General features: G+C 46.4%; 3 protein-coding genes across 4 annotated transcripts in view; all 3 read right to left on the reverse strand.

The window, feature by feature from the left end:
- Positions 1–2,089: 2,089 nt before the first annotated feature.
- LOC122886878 (M-phase specific PLK1 interacting protein) lies at positions 2,090–3,771 on the reverse strand. Its single transcript, XM_044219664.1, has 2 exons — positions 3,318–3,771; positions 2,090–2,521 (listed from the first exon to the last, which is right to left on the reverse strand). Exons 1-2 carry the CDS (start codon positions 3,639–3,641, stop codon positions 2,378–2,380), a joined length of 468 nt encoding a protein of 155 aa, XP_044075599.1. The 5' UTR covers positions 3,642–3,771; the 3' UTR covers positions 2,090–2,377.
- Positions 3,772–7,683: 3,912 nt separating this feature from the next.
- Positions 7,684–22,506, reverse strand: LOC122886872 (inositol monophosphatase 1-like). Of its 2 annotated transcripts, none has more exons than XM_044219649.1 (9): positions 22,391–22,506; positions 20,399–20,477; positions 20,121–20,254; positions 17,321–17,425; positions 16,904–16,949; positions 13,992–14,100; positions 13,589–13,697; positions 8,044–8,195; positions 7,684–7,937 (listed from the first exon to the last, which is right to left on the reverse strand). In XM_044219649.1, exons 2-9 carry the CDS (start codon positions 20,459–20,461, stop codon positions 7,804–7,806), a joined length of 852 nt encoding a protein of 283 aa, XP_044075584.1. In that variant the 5' UTR covers positions 20,462–20,477; positions 22,391–22,506; the 3' UTR covers positions 7,684–7,803. The 2 variants fall into 2 exon arrangements, with proteins under 2 accessions (XP_044075584.1, XP_044075585.1); XM_044219650.1 differs by lacking the exon at positions 22,391–22,506 and adding an exon at positions 22,024–22,337.
- Positions 22,507–23,128: 622 nt separating this feature from the next.
- The window catches only part of LOC122886871 (inositol monophosphatase 1-like), a 6,181-nt gene continuing 1,809 nt past the window's right edge, over positions 23,129–27,500 (reverse strand). Inside the window, exons 2-9 of the mRNA XM_044219648.1 lie at positions 27,320–27,425; positions 26,407–26,540; positions 26,144–26,248; positions 25,790–25,835; positions 25,598–25,706; positions 24,455–24,563; positions 23,736–23,887; positions 23,129–23,647 (exon numbers count right to left, since the gene is read on the reverse strand). Coding sequence (XP_044075583.1) covers positions 23,502–23,647; positions 23,736–23,887; positions 24,455–24,563; positions 25,598–25,706; positions 25,790–25,835; positions 26,144–26,248; positions 26,407–26,540; positions 27,320–27,379 — 861 coding nt within the window. The 5' untranslated portion in view covers positions 27,380–27,425 and the 3' untranslated portion in view covers positions 23,129–23,501. The remainder of the gene's footprint in view (positions 23,648–23,735; positions 23,888–24,454; positions 24,564–25,597; positions 25,707–25,789; positions 25,836–26,143; positions 26,249–26,406; positions 26,541–27,319; positions 27,426–27,500) is intronic.

Here is a 27,500-nt window from a genome sequence, read left to right on the forward strand (position 1 = left end):
CTAATTAATTAAGATGAGTGCACTCGGGTGTTGAGTCTGGAGATGTGCTATGGCGGTGTGAATGGCGTTGCACGCCGATGCCGGGTTAGCAGAGGGGGGAACGTAAACAGCCACAACAATGGCATGTGAGAATTCACGTGGCAGATAATATGGCCGGAGTCCCACAGCTAACAGTTCAATGTCCGGGCTACAGATACTCTGCTTGATGGTAATGTGACCAGGGTTACACCATCTGTTGTTGACCAGAACAGCAAGCCCGCCGCCTTTCCGCTTACCGCTCCCGGTGTGATCCCTGTCGGCCCGAACAGTCTGAAAGCCGTCGATGGAAACGTTATGGTCCGGGATATCCTGGTGTAGCCATGTCTCTGAGAAGCACATCAAACTACACTCGCAGAACTCCGTCTGACTCCGGGCTAACGCCGTTAGCTCGTCCATTTTATTCGCCAGTGATCTCACGTTGCCCCAAGTTGGAAAAAGTAAGACGACGAGACGGAGCTACGGCAACAGGCAGCATGCGAGCTGGCGCATGTACACTCATGTTTTGATCTCCACATTTAAGAGTCCTGTTACGGTACGAATTACAGACCTCAGACGTACAGACGTTAATGTTACTTTGTACATTTTAAAAACTCCTTATTATATTCGTTTCCATGAATTTGTCCCAGATCTGGTAACCTGTTAAATATCTGAGTCAGAACCGAACGTGAACCAGAACCCTGAACCTTAACAACACAGAAACTCAGGGATTTGTCAAATGTTTCACATTCATGAGGAAATGAAGGGAAAGTCAGGAAGCCCTTAAACTGCTTATTAAATGTTTTTAATAATATATAATATTCTATATTTTATATTGTAGAAAAGGTTTCAGTCGTAGTCGTCTGGACACTGTTTTCAGAATCAAGACGTTTCGGCTCCCATCCGGAAGTCATTCTCAATTGTGAAAAATTGGACGGGAACTGGAAATTTAAGCTACTCTGTGTTACATAAGCCCCGCCCTCAGGGAGGAGTCTACCTGAGTATCTGTTGATTAGCTAGTTTCACCTGAAACTGACCTAATTGTTTCCATGATGGCCCAGTAATCAGTAATCAGGCCTATTGTTTTCTGGCTGCACCTCCCTCATCACTGTTAAGTACCTGATTAGCATGTGATTGGTGTGAAAAAAAACAAAACTACAAAGGATCTTTAGACAGCACGATGTTCCTGTCTTCTTTAAACCAGGCAACACTTTAAGACAGAAACTCGTTCACCCTAAGGACAAGATGCCCACACAGAAACAGAGCAATGTAGTTTACTCCATTCAGTGCAGTGAGGAAAACTGCAAAGAGCGGTACACAGGTGAGACCAAACAGCCGCTTCACAAAAGACTTCATCAGCACAGACGACACGCTAACTCAGGATTGCAGAGCGCCGTGCGTTTGCGTCTAAAAGCTACAAACCGCACATTTGAAGACAGCGAGGTGAAGATTCTTAGTAGAGAGAAGAGTTGGTTTGAAAGACGAGTCAAAGAAGCCATTTTTGTGAAAAAAGAAAACCCCTCTTTGAACAGAAATGGTGGTCTGAGATTCAATCTGCCCAAAGTTTACCACAGTGTGTTAACACCGTGGTCAAGCCAATCACATGCTAATCAGGTACTTAACAGTGATGAGGGAGGTGCAGCCAGAAAACAATAGGCCTGATTATTGATTACTGGGCCATCATGGAAACTATTAGGTCAGTTTCAGGTGAAACTAGCTATTAACAGATACTCAGGTAGACTCCTTCCTGAGGGCGGGGCTTATGTAACTCAGAGTAGCGTCTTGATTCTGAAAACAGCGTCCAGACGACTGCGACTGAAACCTTTTCTACGATGGAGCGCTGCTGGACGAATGAGGGACGACACCGTCTATATATTTTATATTAACAGTTTTTTATTAGTCAACTTTTCTTTTTTCTATTGTTTCTTGACTTTTGCAGTTTTATGTTAAATTTCAAATTCCTTTTACGTGACAACGCGCTTCTCTTCCTCCAGCGACTGTTGCCGTGGAAACTGTCACCTGAGCGGCACCCTTTCAGGTTAAAACACATTAAAGAACAAACGACGGACTTCAGTTTAAAACTAAAGTTTTCCATTTTTTATTTTCAAAAATAAAACAAACTGAACTTTGTTTTTACAAACAGTCTGAATAAAACACACGAAGAAGAAAGTGAGTGAGTTTAAAAACTGTTAGAAAACATTCGGTTAAAAAAACATCAAAGCGTTTGATCCCTGAAATCATTTCGATCACGAAGCTGCCGAGAAGCAGAGACTGCTGGTGACTGAGCGCGCTCAGAAGGTTGTTTCCTGCTGATGAGTCTTGTTGTTTATTGTTCCTGTTGTTTCCTGCTTCCTGTTTCCTGTCAGGACGTCAGGATGCTGCCGCCTGCTTCCTGTTTCCTGCTTCCTGTTTCCTGCTTCCTGTCAGGTTGTGTGTCGGCCTGCAGAGCTGCCCAGGGATCCTGCAGCATCGACGGACTGAAATATTTCTCCACTGAAGAGCCAGACTGAACACACACACACACACACACACACACACACAGAGACACACACACACACACACACACACACACAGAGACACACACACACACACACACACACACATTCTGATTATTTAAAAACAAACTTTATCAGAAAATCACTTTGACTGCACACACACACACACTAACACACACACACTATAACACACACACACACTAACACACACTAACACACACACACTATAACACACACACACTATAACACACACACACGGTAACACACACACACGGTAACACACACACACACACGGTAACACACACACACACACACACACACAGTAACACACAGTAACACACACACACACAGAGACACACACACACACACAGTAACACACACACACACAGTAACACACACACACACACTAACACACACACACACACACTGTAACACACACACACACACACACAGTAACACACACACACAGTAACACACACACACACACACAGTAACACACTAACACACACACACACACACACACACACACACAGTAACACACACACACACAGTAACACACACACACACACACACACACACACACACACACACACACACTAACACACAGTAACACACACACACAGAGACACACACACACACACAGAGACACACACACACACAGAGACACTAACACACACACACTAACACACACACAGTAACACACACACACACAGTAACACACACACACACACAGAGACACACACTAACACACACACAGTAACACACTCACACACTCTACAGGTGACTCCGTGTTCACGGAAACTTTACCTGGAAGTTTGGAGCTGAGGCGGGACTGAAGGACTGAGGCCGCCGGAAACCGGCCCCCCTGCCCCACATCTGCCCTCCGCGGGACCCGCCGCCGAACCCCGAGAACGGAGAACCGTCTCTGTATCCCCGGTTAGAACCCGGGGAATAGACCGGAGAGCCCGGAGAGTAAGCGGGGCCGCCCCGGGGAGATCCTCCGCGGTGTCCGGAGCCTCCGTAGGGGGAGCGAGCCCCGGGGAAACCCCAGCAGGAGGACGGGGAGGGGAACCTTCCAGCCGGCCGCGGAGCTCCGGGACTCCGCTGAGGTCTGAGCGGAGCTCGGTACATCTGAGCGGCTACAAAATAACAAAGAGACGATAAAAACAGACCCGGAGGCTTCTGCAGCTGGAGCCCACAAACACAACACCACAGTGACGAACCGGAACCGGAAACACACCGCTCTGCTTCCGGTCCCCCAGACTGCAGCGCCGCCCAGCGGCAACAGATGTCCTTCAGCATCTAGAATGGATATATTAATATATATTGTATATTAATATATTATATATATAAAGTATTTGTGATTCTGATATTATATATTAATAGACAGACATTTTAACCCTGTTATACGCTCTTTGCAGATTTAAAGTCCCGTCCAGGTTTGTGGCTCTTTTCTGACAGTTTGGCCTCGGTGGATATTGGAAATGAAATGCTTCCAGCTGACTGTTAGTCGAAGTATCATTAAGTTCCAGTCAACGGCTGAAGTGACGCCGATGTTGAATATTTAACTACGAATGTCAAAGTTTCTCCAAACGATTTGGGAAGCAGCATCCAAAAGATCCAAACAAAGCTTGTGCTGACGACCTGAAAGGTTTGAAGGGTTTATTAAAGACCTTCTCCACGCTGTGATATGAAGACCGGCGACACTCATCCAGCGAACACTTAGATCTTCTTTCCAGACGGTTGGAAGGCCGATAACAGTGTTTCTAAGAGGGAGAAGGCCGTCTCCAGGTGGATGTCCTCGGGAATATAGATCCTTCTGGGAGGATTTAAAACGCGTTATGGACGTCTGTGCTGAGTCAGCAGTTCCTGAAGCCTCCATCCTGATCCAGATCTTCTCTGTCTTCAGACCTGGCCACTAGAACCTCGCGCAGTCGGGTTTTATGAAAGGGCGGCGCATTTCTAATAACATCCGACTGCTTTTAGAGTTTTAGATTACCCAGAATCATTTGGTGACGACACGGATCTTGCTTTTGGACTTTTAGCTTCGGATATGTCGGACACAATATTTTGGGTTTGAAGAGGACTTCGGGAACATCACGAGCTGTGTATCCTTGGCACTTCTCATGTTGATGTCAAACGTGGGATTAGACAAAGGTGCTCTACTTCGCCACGTTGGTGTTTTATTGCTGCTGAACTTGTTTATTTGTTTACGGTCAGCTGCGTAAGTGTGGACGGTCTTAAGACAGGTGAAGATGTCGTAGCCAGCTGGCTGATGGCAGCTGTTCGCTCCTTCACAGCGAGCTTCAAGTGCCCGTTATTATCGATGCCTTACAGATGTTTCGCTTGCATCTGGCCTCACGATTAATAAAGTGTGAAATAATGACAGCACGCGGTTCTGACATCCTGTCAGTAGATAATATAAAGGTTTAAAACGTTCTCAAACTATAAGGAACTCTACAGATGAAGGAATCCATCAAATTCTTTTACCAAAAGTTGAAAAATCAAAATCCATGTGTAACTGTTGGTTAGAAAGAGACCTTTCTGGGTTCTTCCAGCTGATCAGGAAACGTGTGCAGCTGTTGGCTCGCTCCGATTCAGATTCCTTTGGAAATATAAGACTTTTACGTTCAGAGGAAAGTCTTAATGTCAAACTGTTAATAGTATATTTAACATTAACTGGCTAAAACATTTAGTTCATAATAATCCCCCTTGGTTTTTGGTTGGTGTGGCGGATTAAGGTTCCTGTTCAACTTTCCAACGTCCATAAACGAGCCCTCGACAGGTGGAAGACGGCTTCTCCCGACCGACGTGCGTCTCACGGAACAATCAGCACGTCGTATACAAAAACAGCGCCCTGTTTCTCAGGACTGGCAGGACCAACATGTATTTATTTCTGGACTAACAGATACGGGCCGAGCGACCTCTGAAGCGAATCCAACAGAGAGGGTTAGACATTTCTCATACTAAGAAGCATATCCACTAAAGAGCCGTCTTTCGTTAAAGCGTCATTATTATACGAACAGGGGTGATTCCTCATACAGTGGTGTGAAACAGTGTTTGCATGTTTGTCACGCTTAAATGTTTCAGATCATCAAACTAAGATAACGCAAGTAAACACAAAATGCAGTTTTTAAAAGAAGTCTAAGAGTTTAAATGAAGTCAGCCAATGAAAAGTGGTTTGATATCTGAGAAAAACACTTTATTCGTTTATTAAATCAAAAACACAGACGTCCCGGCAGCCCTGAGCGCCGGGAAACTGAAAGTACGCCGAACTCTCGGACCTGAAAGGAAGCAGCGCCAACCCGATACAATGGAAGAGTCCGCTGATGCAAAGCACACAAGGAACAACTGGCTATTCAAAATGGTGAAATATGGAAGAAACACTCTGAAAACCTGTAAAGTACCATTACACCGAATTCAGCCCAAAACTATCTCAACAGTCCGAACCCTTTAGCGAACCCTTTAGACGCTACAACCGAGGAAGGCCAGTGGTCCTGATGGGAGTTTGAATGAAATGCTGAAATTCACAAGTTCAACGCTGCCATATTAAAATAATTCGACCTCGTTCTGAGCTTTAGACATGAGATCTGGAGCAACAGATGCAGCGGCAAGCTGGGAAAGTTATTCTGCAGCGTCCTAAACAGCCGAATGTCCTGAGCCCGGTGCACCACAACATACCTCCCCCCCCTGAACAGGGCTGCGGTCTCAGCCCCACCCTGAGTGCTAGCATGGCTAAGTTCCAACCCCCAGGAGCCCCAGTCCGGTCTCACCCGCTGACACAAATTAAATGCCTACTTTCTGCAGACGACCCGATATTGCTACTTCCTTCTAAGGAGGCATTACAACAGCAACTGGATCATCTGCAAAACTCCTGTCAGACCTGGGCCTGGACCCCTAGTCTGGAAAAGACCAGAACTATGGCAGAAACGGCCGGTCAGGGAAACCGCTTCTTACTGGGCTCCGCTGACAGCTACTCGCATCTGGGACAAGAGGGGCTTTATATGCTGTAAAAGAGTCTTCTAACATACCGGTTTTACTGTGGGGTCCTCTTGTAAATCAAGACTTTGAAAAACACCCAATCGAAACCCTGCAGAGCACCTCAGAGTCCACAGGAACAACAACGCCGAGCTGAACCAGGCCAGCTTCCCTTTAGTTGGGATACAAAGAGCAGTCTAACTCTACAAACACCTGGAGACAAGAAACCCCAACTCCTACCATCACAAAGCTAGAGGAGTCCCCTCAGCCGGTCCTGAGACCTGGTCTAACACCTCAGGACCGCCCTGGTCTAACAGCAGCAGGCCTCAGGACAGCCCTGATCTAACAGCACCAGGCCTCAGGACCGCCCTGGTCTAACAGCAGCAGGCCTCAGGACCGCCCTGGTCTAACAGCAGCAGGCCTCAGGACCGCCCTGGTCTAACAGCAGCAGGCCTCAGGACCGCCCTGGTCTAACAGCAGCAGGCCTCAGGACCGCCCTGGTCTAACTATAATTTACATGAACTATTGGACACCTACCACAAAAAGTCAAAACAAACTTGCTGTTTGGCTTCTTGAGTTGTATTATTCTTGACGCTTCGGCCAGTTCACACTTCACAAGAGCTCGCTCCAAGTTCAGTTCACACAGATTCAAGTGACCTAAGTTCACAATACCAAAAACAAAAGTCCTACAAAAGGAGTTTGACTCGGGGGGAGGAACGTTGCTCGTCGTTCACTCGCAGATATTTCCCCGACCGGTCGGATGCTTCAGCTCGACGTGTCGTTTCACAAATCTGTGACTGAGACCCAAAAACATCGGCGTGCCGTAGAGCGTCGTTAACTCCTGCGAGAGCTCAGCTCACCAAAAACACGAGCACGTTCAAAGAATGGCGCTCTTTCAGTGCGTTCATGCACAACAGTGACTGTTCACCTGACATTCACCAATAAAGCTTGCTGCATTTAAACTGAAAGGGAGAAGAGAAAGAGACAGGTACAACCTGTCATCTTTAAACAACACGTCGCCCTGATGTCACACCTGTCGTCCTGATGTCACACCTGTCGTCTTTAAACAACACGTCGCCCTGATGTCACACCTGTCGCCCTGATGTCACACCTGTCGCCCTGATGTCACACCTGTCGCCCTGATGTCACACCTGTCGTCCTGAAGCAACAGGTAGAAGATGTTGTGCACAAGTGATCCATTTGTGTATTTGTCTTTTATTACAAACTTTATTTGTCACAAACTTTACACACTGAACATCTGCGGCAGCCTGAACACATTAAATATATTGTTTAACCCACAATGCACTGCCCTTCTTCACTGTTTGAGCGGCGGCGGCGGAGCGTCGTCTCGGGGCAGACCGAAGCAGTCGATCTCTTTGACGATCCGCTCAGCGATGGTTCTGCTGTTGGCGGCGATGATTCTTCTGGACATCAGGTCCACCGCTCCACCTGAGCACAGACAACAAGGTAAACGCCTGAAAACCCGGCAGACCGTTACCTGAACGTCTCCATCGGAATCATCCGTCAACACCAGCTTCCGTTTGAGCGTCTTTACCCTCCACGTCCATCAGGACGCCTCCAGCCTCGGTGACGATCAGCGAGCCGGCAGCAACGTCCCAAACGTGGATCCCGATCTCGTAATATGCTTCAACACAACCCAGCGCCACCAGACACATGTTGACCGCTGCAGTTCCCGCGCTGCGCACCCTGGAGACATTCAAATACTGATGAAACTACACACATCAGTACTACTACTGCAGTATCAGTACTACTACTGCAGTATCAGCAGTAGTACTGCAGTATCAGCAGTATCAGCAGCAGTACTGCAGTAACAGCAGTATCACTGCAGTATCAGTAGTAGCAATACTGCAGTATCAGCAGCAGTACTGCAGTATTACTGCAGTAACAGTAGCATTACTGCAGTATCAGCAGCAGTACTGCAGTATTACTGCAGTAACAGTAGCATTACTGCAGTATCAGCAGCAGTACTGCAGTATTACTGCAGTATCAGCAGCAGTACTGCAGTATTACTGCAGTAACAGCAGCATTACTGCAGTATCAGCAGTATCAGCAGCAGTACTGCAGTATCAGCAGCAGTACTGCAGTATCAGTACTGCAGTATCTGCAGCAGTACAGCAGTATCTGCAGCAGTATCTGCAGTAGTACTGCAGTAACAGTAGTATCAGCAGTACTACTGCAGTATCAGTACTGCAGTATCAGCAGCAGTACTGCAGTATCAGTACTGCAGTATCAGCAGCAGTACTGCAGTACAGCAGTATCTGCAGCAGTATCTGCAGTAGTACTGCAGTATCTGCAGCAGCATCTGCAGTAGTACTGCAGTAACAGTAGTATCAGCAGTACTACTGCAGTATCAGCGGCAGTACTGCAGTATCAGCAGTACTACTGCAGTATCAGCGGCAGTACTGCAGTATCAGCGGCAGTACTGCAGTATCAGCGGCAGTACAGCAGTATCTGCGGCAGTACTGCAGTATCTGCGGCAGTACTGCGGCAGTACTGCAGTAGTATCTGCAGCAGTATCTGCAGCAGTATCTGCAGCATCAGCAGTAGTACTGCAGTATCAGCAGTAGTACTGCAGTAACAGTAGTATCAGCAGCAGTACTGCAGTAACAGTAGTATCAGCAGTACTACTGCAGTATCAGCAGCAGTACTGCAGTATCAGCAGCAGTACTGCAGTATCAGCAGCAGTACTGCAGTATCAGCAGTAGTACTGCAGTAACAGTAGTATCAGCAGCAGTACTGCAGTATCAGCAGTATCAGCAGTACTACTGCAGTATCAGCAGCAGTACTGCAGTATCTGCGGCAGTACTGCAGTATCGCAGTACTACAGTATCAGCAGCAGTATCAGCAGTATCTGCAGCAGTACTGCAGCAGTATCTGCAGCATCTGCAGCAGTACTGCAGTAGTACTGCAGTATCAGCAGCAGTACTGCAGTAGTACTGCAGTATCAGTAGTAGTACTGCAGTAGTACTGCAGTAGTACTGCAGTAACAGTAGTATCAGCAGCAGTACTGCAGTAACAGTAGTATCAGCAGTACTACTGCAGTATTAGCAGTACTACTGCAGTATCAGCAGCAGTACTGCAGTACTACTGCAGTATCAGCAGCAGTACTGCAGTATCAGCAGCAGTATCTACTGCAGTATCGGCAGCAGTATCTGCAGCAGTATCGGCAGCAGTATCTGCAGCAGTACTGCAGTAACAGTAGTATCAGCAGTAGTACTGCAGTATCAGCAGTAGTACTGCAGTATCAGCAGTAGTACTGCAGTATCAGCAGTAGTACTGCAGTAGTACTGCAGTATCAGCAGTAGTACTGCAGTAGTACTGCAGTATCAGCAGTAGTACTGCAGTAACAGTAGTATCAGCAGCAGTACTGCAGTAACAGTAGTATCAGCAGCAGTACTGCAGTAACAGTAGTATCAGTAGCAGTACTGCAGTATCTGCAGCAGTACTGCAGTATCTGCAGCAGTACTGCAGTATCAGCAGTATCAGCAGTATCAGCAGCAGTACTGCAGTATCAGCAGCAGTACTGCAGTATCAGCAGTAGTACTGCAGTATCAGTAGTATCAGCAGCAGTACTGCAGTATCAGCAGCAGTACTGCAGTATCAGCAGTAGTACTGCAGTATCAGCAGTATCAGCATCAGTACTGCAGTATCAGCAGCAGTACCTGCAGTAGTACTGCAGTATCAGCAGCAGTACCTGCAGTAGTACTGCAGTATCAGCAGCAGTACCTGCAGTATCAGTAGTATCAGCAGCAGTACTGCAGTATCAGCAGCAGTACTGCAGTAGTACTGCAGTATCAGCAGCATCTGCAGCAGTACTGCAGTATCAGCAGCAGTATCAGCAGTACTGCAGTATCGGCAGTAGTACTGCAGTATCAGCAGCAGTATCAGCAGTATCAGCAGCAGTATCAGCAGTACTGCAGTATCGGCAGTAGTACTGCAGTATCAGCAACAGTATCAGCAGCAGTACTGCAGCATCAGCAGCAGTACTGCAGTATCAGCAGCAGTATCTGCAGCATCTGCAGCAGTACTGCAGTATCTGCAGCAGTACTGCAGTATCAGCAGCAGTATCTGCAGCATCTGCAGCAGTACTGCAGTATCTGCAGCAGTACTGCAGTATCAGCAGCAGTATCAGCAGTATCTGCAGCAGTACTGCAGTATCAGCAGTATCAGCAGCAGTATCAGCAGTACTGCAGTATCGGCAGCAGTACTGCAGTATCAGCAGTATCGGCAGCAGTATCAGCAGTACTGCAGTATCGGCAGCAGTACTGCAGTATCAGCAGTATCGGCAGCAGTATCAGCAGTACTGCAGTATCGGCAGTAGTACTGCAGTATCAGCAGCAGTATCGGCAGCAGTCCTGCAGTATCAGCAGTATCGGCAGCAGTCCTGCAGTATCAGCAGTATCAGCAGCAGTATCAGCAGTATCTGCAGCAGTACTGCAGTATCAGCAGCAGTATCAGCAGTATCTGCAGCAGTACTGCAGTATCAGCAGCAGTATCAGCAGTACTGCAGTATCGGCAGCAGTACTGCAGTATCTGCAGCAGTATCTGCAGCAGTACTGCAGTATCTGCAGCAGTACTGCAGTATCTGCAGCAGTACTGCAGTATCTGCAGCAGTATCAGCAGCAGTACTGCAGTATCAGCAGCAGTGCAGTATCAGCAGCAGTATCAGCAGCAGTATCAGCAGCAGTATCAGCAGCAGTATCTGCAGCAGTACTGCAGTATCTGCAGCAGTATCAGCAGCAGTACTGCAGTATCAGCAGCAGTGCAGTATCTGCAGCAGTATCTGCAGCAGTATCTGCAGCAGTATCTGCAGCAGTACTGCAGTATCTGCAGCAGTATCAGCAGCAGTACTGCAGTATCAGCAGCAGTATCAGCAGTATCAGCAGCAGTACTGCAGTATCAGCAGTAGTACTGCAGTATCAGCAGCAGTACTGCAGTAGTACTGCAGTATCAGCAGTATCAGCAGCAGTACTGCAGTAGTACTGCAGTATCAGCAGCACTATCAGCAGTATCTGCAGCAGTACTGCAGTATCAGCAGCAGTATCAGCAGTATCTGCAGCAGTACTGCAGTATCAGCAGTATCAGCAGCAGTATCAGCAGTACTGCAGTATCGGCAGTAGTACTGCAGTATCAGCAGCAGTACTGCAGTATCAGCAGTAGTACTGCAGTATCAGCAGCACTATCAGCAGTATCTGCAGCAGTACTGCAGTATCGGCAGTAGTACTGCAGTATCAGCAGCAGTATCAGCAGCAGTACTGCAGTACTGCAGTATCGGCAGTAGTACTGCAGTATCAGCAGCAGTATCAGCAGCAGTACTGCAGTATCAGCAGTATCTGCAGCAGTACTGCAGTATCAGCAGCAGTATCAGCAGTATCTGCAGCAGTGCAGCAGTATCAGCAGCAGTACTGCAGTATCAGCAGCAGTATCAGCAGTATCAGCAGCAGTATCAGCAGTACTGCAGTATCGGCAGTAGTACTGCAGTATCAGCAGCAGTATCAGCAGCAGTATCAGCAGTATCTGCAGCAGTACTGCAGTATCAGCAGTATCAGCAGCAGTATCGGCAGTAGTACTGCAGTATCGGCAGCAGTATCAGCAGTATCTGCAGCAGTACTGCAGTATCAGCAGCAGTATCAGCAGTATCAGCAGCAGTATCAGCAGTACTGCAGTATCGGCAGTAGTACTGCAGTATCAGCAGCAGTACTGCAGTATCAGCAGCAGTATCAGCAGCAGTACTGCAGTATCAGCAGCAGTATCAGCAGCAGTACTGCAGTAGTACTGCAGTATCAGCAGCAGTACTGCAGTAGTACTGCAGTATCAGCAGCAGTATCAGCAGCAGTACTGCAGTAGTACTGCAGTATCAGCAGCAGTATCAGCAGTATCTGCAGCAGTATCAGCAGTATCAGCAGCAGTATCAGCAGTATCAGCAGCAGTATCAGCAGTACTGCAGTACTGCAGTATCGGCAGTAGTACTGCAGTATCAGCAGCAGTAGCAGCAGTAGCAGCAGTATCAGCAGCAGTATCAGCAGTATCTGCAGCAGTACTGCAGTATCAGCAGCAGTATCAGCAGTATCAGCAGCAGTATCAGCAGTATCAGCAGCAGTATCGGCAGTAGTACTGCAGTATCAGCAGCATCAGCAGCAGTATCAGCAGTACTGCAGTATCGGCAGTAGTACTGCAGTATCAGCAGCAGTACTGCAGTATCAGCAGTAGTACTGCTGTATCAGCAGCAGTATCAGCAGTATCAGCAGCAGTATCAGCAGTACTGCAGTATCGGCAGTAGTACTGCAGTATCGGCAGTAGTACTGCAGTATCAGCAGCAGTACTGCAGTATCAGCAGTAGTACTGCAGTATCAGCAGCAGTATCAGCAGTATCAGCAGCAGTATCAGCAGTACTGCAGTATCGGCAGCAGTACTGCAGTATCGGCAGCAGTACTGCAGTATCGGCAGCAGTACTGCAGTATCGGCAGCAGTATCTGCAGTATCAGTAGTATCAGCAGCAGTACTGCAGTATCAGCAGTAGTACTGCAGTATCAGCAGCAGTATCAGTAGTAGTATCAGCAGTATCAGCAGCAGTACTGCAGTATCAGTAGTATCAGCAGCGGTGCTGCGGTATCAGCAGCAGTGCTGCGGTATCAGCAGCAGTACTGCAGTATCAGCAGCAGTATCAGTAGTAGTATCAGCAGTATCAGCAGCAGTACTGCAGTATCAGTAGTATCAGCAGCAGTACTGCAGTATCAGCAGCAGTACTGCAGTATCAGCAGCAGTACTGCAGTATCAGCAGCAGTATCAGTAGTAGTATCAGCAGTATCAGCAGCAGTACTGCAGTATCAGCAGTATCAGCAGCAGTACTGCAGTATCAGTAGTATCAGCAGCAGCAGTGCTGCGGTATCAGTACTGCGGTATCAGCAGCAGTATCAGCAGTAGTATCAGCAGTATCAGCAGCAGTACTGCAGTATCAGCAGTATCAGCAGCAGTACTGCAGTATCAGCAGCAGTATCAGTAGTAGTATCAGCAGTATCAGCAGCAGTACTGCAGTATCAGCAGTATCAGCAGCAGTACTGCAGTATCGGCAGTAGTACCCGTGAACAGGGATGCAGAGGATGTTCCTCAGGCTGGAGAAGATGTTTTCGACAGCTTCAGGGTCTCTGCTGGATCCAAACTCGGTGGCGATAATCGACTGTTTAATGTCTGACAGAAAAAAAGACACGGGTCAAATTCTGGTCTCTGATTGGATCAGAGCATCATGACATCATATTGAGCTACAACTTGTTTTACCAAACAGAGATATTTATTCAGGAGTCAGTTCCCGCTTCAGACACTTTGAACATGTTGCTCTAAAGAAAACACTTCATGATTTTAGTTGTTGCCTTTGATCATCATGTCTTCATCACGGTCTTTGCATTAAACTGGATTTGCTGATTTAGACTCGTCCTGATGGCTTATTGATGAGTAAACCTTTGGGGTGTGTTATTGATTACTGACCTTCCTGGTCAGAAACCTGCAGTGGCTCTCCGTTACAGAACGCCCCCTTTCCCCTCCTTGCTGTGAACATCTTATCTTCAAGACAACTGTAGACCACACCGAACTCCATCTAAAGGAGGGCAGAGAGGCAAGACAACTGTAGACCAGTAGGTAGCAGGTCATACTATAGCAGGTCGTAGTATAGTAGGTCAGAGTATGGTACGGTATAGTATATTAGGGTATATGCACTAGCGTATAGTATAGTTGGGTATAGTAAAGTAGGTTAAGGTATAGTCGGGTATATTAGGCCGTAGTATAGTCGGGTATAGTATAGCAGAGTATAATATAGCAGGTCATAGTATAGTCGGTCGGTATAGTATTTTAGGTCATAGTATACTAGGGTATTTTATAGTCGGGTATAGTATAGTCGGGTATATTAGGCCGTACTATAGTCGGGTATAGTATAGTCGGGTATATTAGGCCGTACTATAGTCGGGTATAGTATAGTCGGGTATAGTATAGTCGGGTATATTAGGCCGTACTATAGTCGGGTATAGTATAGTCGGGTATATTAAGCCGTACTATAGTCGGGTATAGTATAGTCGGGTATATTAGGCCGTACTATAGTCGGGTATAGTATAGTCGGGTATATTAGGCCGTACTATAGTCGGGTATAGTATAGTCGGGTATATTAGGCCGTACGATAGTCGGGTATAGTATAGTCGGGTATATTAGGCCGTAGGATAGTCGGGTATAGTATAGTCGGGTATATTAGGCCGTAGTATAGTCGGGTATAGTATAGTCGGGTATATTAGGCCGTACTATAGTCGGGTATAGTATAGTCGGGTATATTAGGCCGTACTATAGTCGGGTATAGTATAGTCGGGTATATTAGGCCGTACTATAGTCGGGTATAGTATAGTCGGGTATATTAGGCCGTACTATAGTCGGGTATAGTATAGTCGGGTATATTAGGCCGTAGTATAGTCGGGTATAGTATAGTCGGGTATATTAGGCCGTACTATAGTCGGGTATAGTATAGTCGGGTATATTAGGCCGTACTATAGTCGGGTATAGTATAGTCGGGTATATTAGGCCGTAGGATAGTCGGGTATAGTATAGTCGGGTATATTAGGCCGCATACTATAGTCGGGTATAGTATAGTCGGGTATATTAGGCCGTACTATAGTCGGGTATAGTATAGTCGGGTATATTAGGCCGTACTATAGTCGGGTATAGTATAGTCGGGTATATTAGGCGTAGTATAGTCGGGTATAGTATAGTCGGGTATATTAGGCCGTACTATAGTCGGGTATAGTATAGTCGGGTATATTAGGCCGTAGGATAGTCGGGTATAGTATAGTCGGGTATATTAGGCCGTAGTATAGTCGGGTATAGTATAGTCGGGTATATTAGGCCGTAGTATAGTCGGGTATAGTATAGTCGGGTATATTAGGCCGTATAGTATAGTCGGGTATAGTATAGTTGGGTATATTAGGCCGTACTATAGTCGGGTATATTAGGCCGTAGTATAGTCGGGTATAGTATAGTCGGGTATAGTATAGTCGGGTATATTAGGCCCTAGTATAGTCGGGTATAGTATAGTCGGGTATATTAGGCCGTAGTATAGTCGGGTATAGTATAGTCGGGTATATTAGGCCGTACTATAGTCGGGTATAGTATAGTCGGGTATATTAGGCCGTACTATAGTCGGGTATAGTATAGTCGGGTATATTAGGCCGTACTATAGTCGGGTATAGTATAGTCGGGTATATTAGGCCGTACTATAGTCGGGTATAGTATAGTCGGGTATAGTATAGTCGGGTATATTAGGCCGTACTATAGTCGGGTATAGTATAGTCGGGTATATTAGGCCGTAGTATAGTCGGGTATAGTATAGTCGGGTATATTAGGCCGTGTAGTATAGTCGGGTATAGTATAGTCGGGTATATTAGGCCGCACTATAGTCGGGTATAGTATAGTCGGGTATATTAGGCCGTACTATAGTCGGGTATAGTATAGTCGGGTATATTAGGCCGTGAGTATAGTCGGGTATAGTATAGTCGGGTATATTAGGCCGTAGTATAGTCGGGTATAGTATAGTCGGGTATATTAGGCCGTACTATAGTCGGGTATAGTATAGTCGGGTATATTAGGCCGTACTATAGTCGGGTATAGTATAGTCGGGTATATTAGGCCGTAGTATAGTCGGGTATAGTATAGTCGGGTATATTAGGCCGTAGTATAGTCGGGTATAGTATAGTCGGGTATATTAGGCCGTACTATAGTCGGGTATAGTATAGTCGGGTATATTAGGCCGTAGTATAGTCGGGTATAGTATAGTCGGGTATATTAGGCCGTAGTATAGTCGGGTATAGTATAGTCGGGTATATTAGGCCGTAGTATAGTCGGGTATAGTATAGTCGGGTATATTAGGCCGTAGTATAGTAGGGTATATTAGGCCGTAGTATAGTCGGGTATAGTATAGTCGGGTATAGTATAGTCGGGTATATTAGGCCGTAGTATAGTCGGGTATAGTATAGTCGGGTATAGTATAGGCGGGTATATTAGGCCGTAGTATAGTCGGGTATAGTATAGTCGGGTATATTAGGCCGTAGTATAGTTGGGTATAGTATAGTAGGGTATATTAGGCTGTAGTATAGTCGGGTATAGTATAGTAGGTTAAGGTATAGTAGGGTATATTAGGCCGTAGTATAGTCGGGTATAGTATAGTCGGGTATATTAGGCCGTAGTATAGTCGGGTATAGTATAGTCGGGTATAGTATAGTCGGGTATATTAGGCCGTAGTATAGTCGGGTATAGTATAGTCGGGTATAGTATAGTAGGTTAAGGTATAGTAGGGTATATTAGGCCGTAGTATAGTCGGGTATAGTATAGTAGAGTAGAAGTGGACTACAGTGAACTGAACTCACCTGTTTGTTGACAGAGAATCCGATGGAAACAGCAACAAAAGGAAATCTGTGAAAGAGCCATTAAAGTGTTGAATTGAAGTTATTAAAGGTCAGTGTGTGTTGTTAATTATTATTATTACCGCTCTTTACAGGGTTAGAGCTGTCATAGGGTCTGTAGTTCCACTGTGTCCACAGCGTTGTAGATCATCAGACTATTTCAAAATAAACTCTATTCACCTGGACTGTATTGAGGTGGACGTAGAAATGTCCAAACCCGGACACATTTAGGTGAACTGACCCTTTAAACTGCGAGGAAACTTCTCTATTTAATGTTGACAGTAAAAACTGGAGTGATGATATCAATGTGCTTTTGATAAAAACTGTATGATGATGAAATGATGATGCGTGATGTCAGCGTGTTTAATAAAAAAAACTCACGCGTGGACAAAGTTGGTCGTCCCGTCGATGGGATCGATGATCCAGGTGGGACCGTCAGTCAGGACACAAGCTTCACCTGCAGCCACAGACTCCTCCCCTATGAACCTGACACACACAAACACAGACTAACTGATAAAACACGTTATCATCTGTTTTTATGACTTAAACCATCAAATGTTGATAAAAAGGTCTGAACTGATCTGCTACTTCTGACTGATGGTTTCAGGTCTGGTCTTGAGCTGCTGCTGGTGTTTGCTTCCCTTCAGAATAGTACTTTTGTCTGAATGACACAGAAACTCAGAGACTCTGTTTCACGAGAGACCAGGAGGCAGAGTTGCAGTCCTACACGCTTCCCTGTGCTTCCAGAGCAGTTACCCACCCAAAACTCCTTAGTGACGGCGTCTGCCCCCCGACCACTTAAATTAATAAAACATAAAGTTAACAGAAGAGGAGTTATACATAAAAACCTAAACAAAAACGCTGAAATAGCACAACAAAACAGGAGAATTAAATGTGAACTCTTAAACATCAGATCTCTGTCATCTAAAGCTGCACTGGTGAATGAATTAATATCAGAGTATCATATTGACTGAAACCTGGCTGGGTCATGAAGAATATGTTGCCTAAATGAATCCACTCCGCCCAGTCATATTAATACTCACATTCCTCGAGGCACCGGCCGAGGAGGTGGAGCTGCAGCCATCTTCGACTCAAGCCTATTAATCAACCCTAAACCTAAACTAAATTATAACTCATTCGAAAGCCTTGTTCTTAGTCTTTCACACCCGACCTGGAAAACACGACAGCAGATTCTGTTTGTTATAGTGTACCGCGCTCCTGGTCCTTATTCTGAGTTTTTATCTGAAATCTCAGAGTTTTTATCAAGTTTAGTCCTTAAAACAGATAAAGTAATTATTGCAGGTGATTTCAATATTCATGTGGACGTTGAAAATGAGCCTCAGTACTGCGTTTATCTCATTATTAGATTCAGTTGGCTTCTGTCAGAGTGTACATGAAGCCTCTCACTGTTTTAACCACACCCTCGACCGTGTTCTAATATTCGGCATTGAAACTGAACATTTAATAGTCTTTCCACAGAACTTTTGAACTATTACTGAACTACACGCCATTAGGCAAAAACTCCTACTCTAGATGTCTGTCTGATAGTGCTGTAGCTAAATTTAAGGAAGCGATCCCATCTGCATTTAATTTAATGCTAAGTCTCGATATAACAGAGGACTCCTATGCTCTGCAGGCTCACTGTGAACGACACTCGATTCTATCGCTCCTCTAAAAAAGAAGATAATAGAACAAAGAAGGTTAGCTCCATGGTATAACCCCCAAACCTGCAAATTAAAGCAAACATCATGAAAAAGGAAATGGCGTTCCAACAACCTGGAAGAATCTCGTTTAGTCTGGCAAGATAGTCTTAAAACATACAGGAAGGCCCTCCGTAATGCCAGAGCAGCTTACTACTCATCATTAATAGAGGAAAATAAGAACAACCCTTCTTTTCAGCGCTGTAGCCAGGCTGACAGAGAGTCACAGCTCTATTGAACCATGTATTCCTATAGCTCTCAGTAACAACGACTTCATGAGCTTCTTTAATGATAAAATTTTAACTATTAGAGAAAAAATTCAAAAATTGTACTTGGCCCCAAACACCTCCGAGACACATTATCTAAAGATATAGTTACTCTAGATGGCATTGCCCTGGCCTCCAGCAGCACCGTTAGGAACCTCGGAGTTATCTTTGATCAGGATTTATCCTGTAACCCCCACATGAAACAAACTTCAAGGACTGCCTTCTTTCACCTACGTAACATTGCAAAAATCAGGCACATCCTGCCTCAAAATGATGCAGAAAAACTAGTCCATGCATTTGTTACTTCCAGGCTGGACTACTGCAGTTCCTTATTATCCGGCTGCCTGAATAAGTCCCTTAAGACTCTCCAGTTGATCCAGATCGCTGCGGCACGTGTACTGACAAGAACTAGGAAAAGAGATCATATCTCTCCAATATTAGCTTCTCTGCACTGGCTCCCTGTAAAATCCAGAATAGAGTTTAAAATCCTTCTCCTCACCTACAAAGCTCTTAATGGTCTGGCACCATTGTATCTTAAAGATCTCATAATACCTTATTACCCGACTAGAACACTGCGCTCCCAGGATGCAGGGTTACTGGTGGATCCTAGAGTCTCCAAAAGTAGACCGGGAGCCAGAGCCTTCAGGTATCAAGCTCCTCTCCTGTGGAATACCTGCCGTCGTTCGTATTATTATTACTTTATTAATGTTAATGTTACCACTACCGTTACATTATTACTATTTTAAAATTCCAGGTGGTATTTGCATTGTGAGTTCGGTCTCGACCTGCTCTGTAGGAAAAGTGCAACGAGATAACTTGTTAATTGGCGATATATAAATAAAACTGAATTGAACAACAAACTTTACTTAACTAAAAAAAATAATTCAGAATAACAAACTGACGAGTTTTAGTCATATTTTGGTCCAAACATGGAACATGTTGAAGTCCTAGTCCTTTTATTTTGATTTATTATTTCTTTCTTAAATACTCTGACTGTATCCTGGAATTGTTATTTGTCCATGTGACGTTTGTTTGGGCTGTTTTGTTTATGAGAATAAAAAAAAAACTTTATCAACACGACCATGAATAACAGTCGTGTGTATCGTGTTGTGTTTTTCATTTCGTTGCCAACAAACATTTCTTCTTCTATTGATCTGTGGAACTGATCAACTATCAATAACACACACACACACACACACACACAGAGGTTCTTACCTGTGTGTGGGGAATTTCTCCTTCACTGATTGGATGATGAGTTGCTCCACCTTCTGGTCGGTTTGCGTCACCAAATCAACCGACGAACTCTTCGTCATCACCTTCCTGTCGTCCTGCAGAGCCTCACGCACCACCTGATCAATACACCGGGGACTGAATTTAAAATAGTAAACAAATATAATAAAAGTTGATATTTGAATATAACAGCTGCGTTTTCCTGTTTCAGATCACGGAGATTCAGAGAAGAAGAGACGTGGAAACGTCACGCACACACTGACCTCTCCAGCTCGGCGTGCCGTGGTGACGGCGTGGTCCATGGCGGTCTGCCAGATGTCGGCCATGTTGGAGGAGCAGCTCCTTATAAAGACATTAAGCTTCAGAAGAAGAATCTGTATGGAAGCCTATAGAGGACTATATTAAAATTATAACGTAAACTTGAAAATTAAATTCCACAACAGCTTTATAATTTTCCACGTTTGAGTAAAAATTCAAATTAAAATGCAATAATCCAATTTGCATTTTCATTTTCACATACTCGAAGCTGCGGCGGCACCCCAGGGCTGACCCCGCCTGACCCCGCCTGACCCCGGCGTAGGCCTCGCCTGACCCCGCCTGAACCCGCCTGACCCCGGCTCAGGCCTCGCCGTGACCCCGGCTCAGGCCTCGCCTGAACCCGGCTCAGGCCTCGCCGTGTCTTCGTCCCCGGAGTCAACACTGCTGTAAATGACCTCGGTACTGTATTCCCTGTCATCAAACTGGCCTCCGTCTGTCTCGGGGGCCGTGTCCGGTCCCGGTCCGGCCGAGTTCACAGTTAGCGGCAGTTAGCGGCTACTTTAGCAACAAGTAAAGCGATCTGTCCATCGGGAAACTCATCTCGTAAATCATCGCGAGTTGAGGCAGAGCAGCCGGAGGACACAGCGGGATCAGGTTCACCAAAACCAGTGAAGGAGATTATAAAGTTGTGTGTCGGAACAACCAGCGAGGAGGCCGAACATTTTGTTCGCAGTATAACATCATCCGTCTCTGTCAGCTGCACCCGGGCTAGCGCCAAAGACCGGCTCGCATGATGAAGGAAACCTGAGCTGCTGCTTAGCCTACGGAAAGGTCTAACGGATGATACACATTTACAATCTCAAACACAAGAGAAAAATACGTTTTTCTACTGTAATTCTGGCGAAACTGATCGGATCGGGCTGATTTTCGTCCCGAGGCCCCGCGGCGAGGGGACGGGTGGGCCGAGCCGGTCCAGAGGACAGTCATATCCACGGTCATCCTCCCAAAGTTACAAGGAAACTGGTGAAGACTGTCTACGGCTAGTAATCAGGGAGGCCCGGGCCCAGAAACACGTGTTTCCAACCTAAATGTGGTCTGATGATCCGTAAATGGAAAATCAGGTCACACTGTTTAAATTGCATTTTCAGCATCTGAAGAACATTTGAATTCTGGCCACTGTGCAGCGGGGCGCCACTTTTAAAATTAAACGTCAGGCAGCTTTTCCATTTGAATACAGTCGTAAAACGCCGTACGAGTATGTGGAAAAGAAAACTGGATTACTGCGTTTCATTTTAAGTTTTACTCAAATAACACGTGTGGAAAATTATAAAGCTGTTGTGGAATTACATTTATATTAATAAGTTTACATTATGATTTTAATAAAGTCCCCTATAGGCTTCCATAAATCTGCGTTTGTTCCTGTTAAAGGTTTTTCTCTGAGAACCGACAGTCTGACCTGAGATCTGTACAAAACAACAGGAACACCTGACAGGTGGCACGGCTGCAGCAAATCAGTTGTATGACAAAATAACTGACAGATGAACCAATAATGGGAATAATGTCTTATTAATCAGATTTAATGATCTCATATTCGGTTCTGTTTGATTGAGGCTCCAGCTGAGAAACTCACCTGTTTCCTCCTGAAGAGGAACTGATTCCAGCCAGATCACCTTCTTTAGTGTGCAGATAACACGAGTTTAATGCTACTGCTTTAATCACATCAGCATGTTAACATGGAGTCAAGAGAGCCGTTTGCTCTTAAACTACAACAGCAAGGAAGTGGGCAGTCGTTGTCAGCCAATGACAGCTGAGGGCCAAACTGCGGCTTTAAAACTGCAGATTTCTGAACGGAGTCTGGTGGGACGGATGTCAAACACTTAACACTGCAGAGTTAAACTCAGTGATTTAAGACGGAGGTTAAACGTGAAGGAAGCCGCTTCCACCGGAAAACAACAAGTAAACAAGCAAATAAACCACTGAAACCCAGTGAAGCTCACCTGCGCTCCGTCTGCCGGTGATCCGCTGCGGCTCAGCGGCTGCACGCACTTCCGGGTTTCTTCTTCTTCTTCTTCGTGCGGCGGAGTGCGCCTGCCTCCTGCTGGCCACTCGGTGAACTACACACCGCTGCAGCTGCACGAGGGCCCCTGCTCTGACCCGGGCCCCCCTCCCGGTCCCGGGCCCCCCTCCCGCCCTCAGATCTGATTGATCCAGTCCCTTTAAAAACCTTATAACTTGTTACAGGTTCAGACTGTATGTGGATCGCCTGCAGGTCTCTGCACTCAACACGTTACTGAAGTAAAAGTACGAAACTATTAGCATCCAAACAAACTTAAAGTCGTACAGCACGAGCAGAGCTCGTCGAGCAGGACGGCCCGTTTCAGAACAGAATAGATTATATTCATGTGTTCACCTCTTTAATGCTGTAGCTGCTGAAGGTGGAGCTCATTTTAATGACTTGATATCCTGCTGGGCAGCTTCCTCTATAATAACACAGCATCATTTATTTAACTAGATTTTATATCAATCTAAATCTGTAAAATTATATATAGATATAAATATTAGTAAGTGTCCCCGCTGCAGGGAGGGAGCAGGATCTGAAGAACAGGATCTGTGAAGACCTGCAGGCTCAGCTTCTTCACCACCAGACACCTTTCAGTCAGTTCACGCCTTGGCACCCAGGGGAGATTTACACAGCGGTATTTAGTATTTTAAAGCGACATATGATCGATCTGACAGTGGATCAAAATGATGTTTAATCATTTAATCAATATTACATTTCACAAAAATCCCCACAGCTCCAGTTACAACACGCAGTGCTTCTGATGTCGGACTGAGTGGCCAGTTCATGTCAGTTGTGTGTTTTTTTACGAACTGAAACACAAAGATTTCTCCGTGTAATCAATAATCAATAATGCAGTTTTCACTTATTTATTTACGTTTAGACATTCCTGACGTTTTAACGGCGCGACCAGATTTCATGCTAGCAGCTAAATCGCTCGTCTGAAACCAGCCGGTAGCCGGTGAGAACTTGGCTGCGAATAAATGATGAAGCTGAATCCAGAAGATCAGAAAACATCGTGAGTGTTTTCAGGTTGACCTGTTCTCCGTTCACACCTGCTGCTCCACACACACACCTGCGGGGTCCTCGTCGTCACGGCGACAGGGAAACGCCTGGACGACCTGAGCGATACGATTGGCCACGGCAGAGGAGCTCGCAGCGACGACTCTCCTGGACATCATGTCGAACTCCGAGCCTGAGCAGACACATGGACCAATGAGAGGAGGACACGCCCCCCGCAGGTACATACAGGTAACATATGACATCACACCTCAGATACAGACCGTCCGTATCTATGACAACGCCTCCAGCCTCCTGGACGATGATGGCGGAGGCGGCGATGTCCCAGCAGTGCATCCCAATGTGATAGTAGGCGTCGGCTCCGCCCGTCGCCACCTGACACATGTCGACTGCTGCCGTGCCCAACGCGCGGATACTGGAACGCAAACGAGACGTTACAGAGGTCACGACGCCCGAGCAAACCCCAGGAACCCGTGTCACCGCTTCAGAAGAGTTAAGCAGTGATTTCACAACTAGTTAGCTAACCAGCTACCTGTGAGCTAACCAGCTACCTGTTAGCTAACCAGCTACCTGATAGCTAACCAGCTAACTGTGAGCTAACCAGCTACCGGTGAGCTAACCAGCTACCGGTGAGCTAACCAGCTACCTGTTAGCTAACCAGCTACCTGTGAGCTAACCAGCTACCTGTGAGCTAACCAGCTACCTGTGAGCTAACCAGCTACCTGTTAGCTAACCAGCTACCTGTTAGCTGTAGGTGATATGTACTAATAATGTGTCTTTCTTCCCATTGAAGATGTCTCGGCTGATTTCCAGTCGTCCAGATTAAGACAAAAACACATCACGTCTGTTCTCACACACATTTACGAATAAAGTTAAAGTCAAAGAGAAAATCGTTGCACATTTTAAACTCATGTTGGGCGTTTGATGAGACTTTGGTGAAAACATATTGAGGACCTCAGAGAGGACCAGGACCTGGTCTCACCCGTGTACAGGTAGTTTCAGCAGTCTAAAGATGTTGGAGGTCATGGTGGACAGAGCGAGGTCATCACGCTCCGCCCCGATCTCCGTCACTACCACACACTTGCTGACGTCTGATTGGAGGAGACAGAACGGTCAGAAAAAATCCAGTAACAGCGTAACACTACATGTGTGACGTCACGTGTGTGTGTGATGTCTCGTGTGTGTGTGTGTGACGTCGCGTGTGTGTGTGTGACGTCACGTGTGTGTGTGATGTCTCGTGTGTGTGTGTGACGTCACGTGTGTGTGTGTGACGTCACGTGTGTGTGTGATGTCTCGCGTGTGTGTGTGTGACGTCACGCGTGTGTGTGTGTGACGTCACGTGTGTGTGTGATGTCTCGTGTGTGTGTGTGTGACGTCACGTGTGTGTGTGATGTCTCGTGTGTGTGTGACGTCGCGTGTGTGTGTGGCGTCACGTGTGTGTGTGATGTCTCGTGTGTGTGTGTGCCGACGTCACGTGTGTGTGTGACGTCACGTGTGTGTGTGTGATGTCTCGTGTGTGTGTGTGACGCCACGTGTGTGTGTGACGTCACGTGTGTGTGTGTGATGTCTCGTGTGTGTGTGACGTCGCGTGTGTGTGTGGCGTCACGTGTGTGTGTGATGTCTCGTGTGTGTGTGGTGACGTCACGTGTGTGTGTGGACGTCACGTGTGTGTGACGCCTCGTGTGTGTGTGGCGTCGTGGTGTGTGTGTGTGGCGTCACGTGTGTGTGTGATGTCTCGTGTGTGTGTGTGACGTCACGTGTGTGTGTGTGACGTCACGTGTGTGTGTGTGTGTGTGTGTGTGTGACGTCACGTGTGTGTGTGACGTCACGCGTGTGTGTGTGGCGTCACGTGTGTGTGTGGCGTCGCGTGTGTGTGTGACGTCACGTGTGTGTGTGGTGGACGTCACGTGTGTGTGTGACGTCACGCGTGTGTGACGCCACGTGTGTGTGTGGCGCCTCGTGTGTGTGTGTGACGTCACGTGTGTGTGAGTGACGTCACGTGTGTGTGTGACGTCACGTGTGTGTGTGATGTCACGTGTGTGTGTGACGTCACGTGTGTGTGTGACGTCACGTGTGTGTGACGTCACGTGTGTGTGTGATGTCACGTGTGTGTGTGTGACGTCACCTTCCTGTCCGGAAGCGTGCAGCGGCTCTCCATTCAGGAACGCTCCTCTTCCTCTCTGAGCGTAGAACAGTTTATCCTCCACACAGCTGTACACAATCCCAAACTCCGTCTGACAACAACAACACCATGTCAGTCTACTTCCTGTCTGACCCCCGCTGACCCCTGACCCCTGACCCCTGACCCGTAACTGACCTGCTTGTTAACGGTGAAGGCGATGGAGACGGCCACAAATGGAAACCTGTCAGGAGAAACAAGGCGTCAGGTTCTGAACTCTTACAGTTTTGCTCGGTGTGTTTTTGCTTCCTGTTTTCCCATCTGCTCACCACTCCCTGCATTGCTTTCAAACTAAAAGCCTTCACTGGCAAACCTTTATTGTGAAACACCAGCAGGAAGTGCTGATTAACACAAATTCGAGTCGATCAAAACGAATGAAGGAATGAATCGGTGAACAGCGTTTCTGTTGGAACGTCGTCACAGTACAGGTAGATTCTTCTCCATGTTGTGTGTCAGCAGGTGTGACATGGCAGTGTGGGCGGAGCCACTCACCTGTGTACGAAGTTCACAGTCCCGTCGATGGGGTCGATGATCCAGGTAGGACTGTCGGTCAGCTCCAAACGATCACCGGCAGCTACAGACTCCTCCCCGATGAACCTGAGGGTCACAGGTCAGAGGTCAAACACCACCATTTACCTGCTGACTTCCTGTCTGTTTGAGAGTGTAAAGAAACTACTGGACACGTTAAGAGAGATGAAAGGTAAAAATAACAATAAAAGAGAAGAAGAAGAAAAGTCTTGGAATAACAGTAGAACCGGTGTTGTGGATATTTGTTCCTGATGGCAGAGATGAGGATCTTCTCGACTCTTTGATCAGTTTCCGTCACCAAATCAGCCGGAGAACTTTTCAGCTTCACTTGTTTCTGCTGCTGAAACTCCGACAGGACGATCTGAGAAACACACATGTTGTTATCAGCAGCAGCAGTGTGTGTGTGTGTGTGTGTGTGTGTGTGTGTGTGTGTGTGTGTACCTGACTGCAGGTGAAGGTCATTTAAAGGTCAGCAGCTCAAACACAAAAACTCTCATTCTTCACATTCCTCGACGTGTTTATCGAAGCTGAACGTTACAAAACTGTGAACTGAACCTGAACTTATCACCAACTCGTCCTGCAGCCGATTGGACAGACACGACACACCGCCGGCTGTAAATTCAAAATGGCCGACTTCCTGTTGGGTTTAGGGAATGAGTCCAAGAGCGTTTTTTTACGTCTGGACACGATGTGCCTCCCAAATTTCTTAGTTAGGTGAAACGTGCCGCGGGGCGCTGTAGGGGGCGCTATGGAGCACGTTTAGGCACTTAATGATCATTCTGAATATCAGCAGGTAACGAGATTCAGATTATTAAAAATAAATCTAAATCTTTGTATTCTGAGTGCAATAAGTTTGTTTTGTTCACAGGATGTACAATTTAATGATTATGAGCATTAAAATAATTCTGTACATGAATCTAAAAGGAAGTTTTCATCATCCTTCACTTTTATAACTCTCAAACATCACTTCCTGTTTCATTCAGCTGCTTTACAAACGTGTTTCTGGAAATTACACGCGAGCTTTTATCTGGTCGTTTTTATCGACAGTGAAACGTTTCTGAAGAGTTCAGATATTCAAAATGAGTTAGTCCCGCCCCCTCTCTCATGCCCTGCTGTGATTGGTCGGTGTGTCCCTCTTACCTCACTGGCCTGTTTGGCGATGGAGATGCCGAAGTTCAGACAGTCGGTCCAGTTGGCCATGATGATGATGATGATGATGATGATGATGATGACAGAGTGAGACCTCCTGTCAGAGAAGAAGAAACACTGACGTCAAAGAGGAGGAGGAGGAGGAGGAAGAAGAGTGACATGACAAAATAAA

The sequence above is a fragment of the Siniperca chuatsi genome, linkage group LG13 (genome assembly GCF_020085105.1).
Source record: "Siniperca chuatsi isolate FFG_IHB_CAS linkage group LG13, ASM2008510v1, whole genome shotgun sequence".
NCBI classification, from domain to species: domain Eukaryota; kingdom Metazoa; phylum Chordata; class Actinopteri; order Centrarchiformes; family Sinipercidae; genus Siniperca; species Siniperca chuatsi.

Bases quoted from the DNA above. Each gene is read 5' to 3' on its own strand.
- LOC122886878 (XM_044219664.1), bottom strand. From the start codon at position 3,641: ATGTACCGAGCTCCGCTCAGACCTCAGCGGAGTCCCGGAGCTCCGCGG. The intron at 2,522-3,317 runs GTAAAGTTTCCG...GTGTGTGTTCAG, and splicing joins CCTCAGCTCCAAACTTCCAG to TCTGGCTCTTCAGTGGAGAA.
- LOC122886872 (XM_044219649.1), bottom strand. From the start codon at position 20,461: ATGGCCGACATCTGGCAGACCGCCATGGACCACGCCGTCACCACGGCA. The intron at 20,255-20,398 runs GTCAGTGTGTGC...TGTATTGATCAG, and splicing joins CGGCACGCCGAGCTGGAGAG to GTGGTGCGTGAGGCTCTGCA. The intron at 7,938-8,043 runs GTAAAGACGCTC...GTCTGTGCTCAG, and splicing joins CGTCCTGATGGACGTGGAGG to GTGGAGCGGTGGACCTGATG.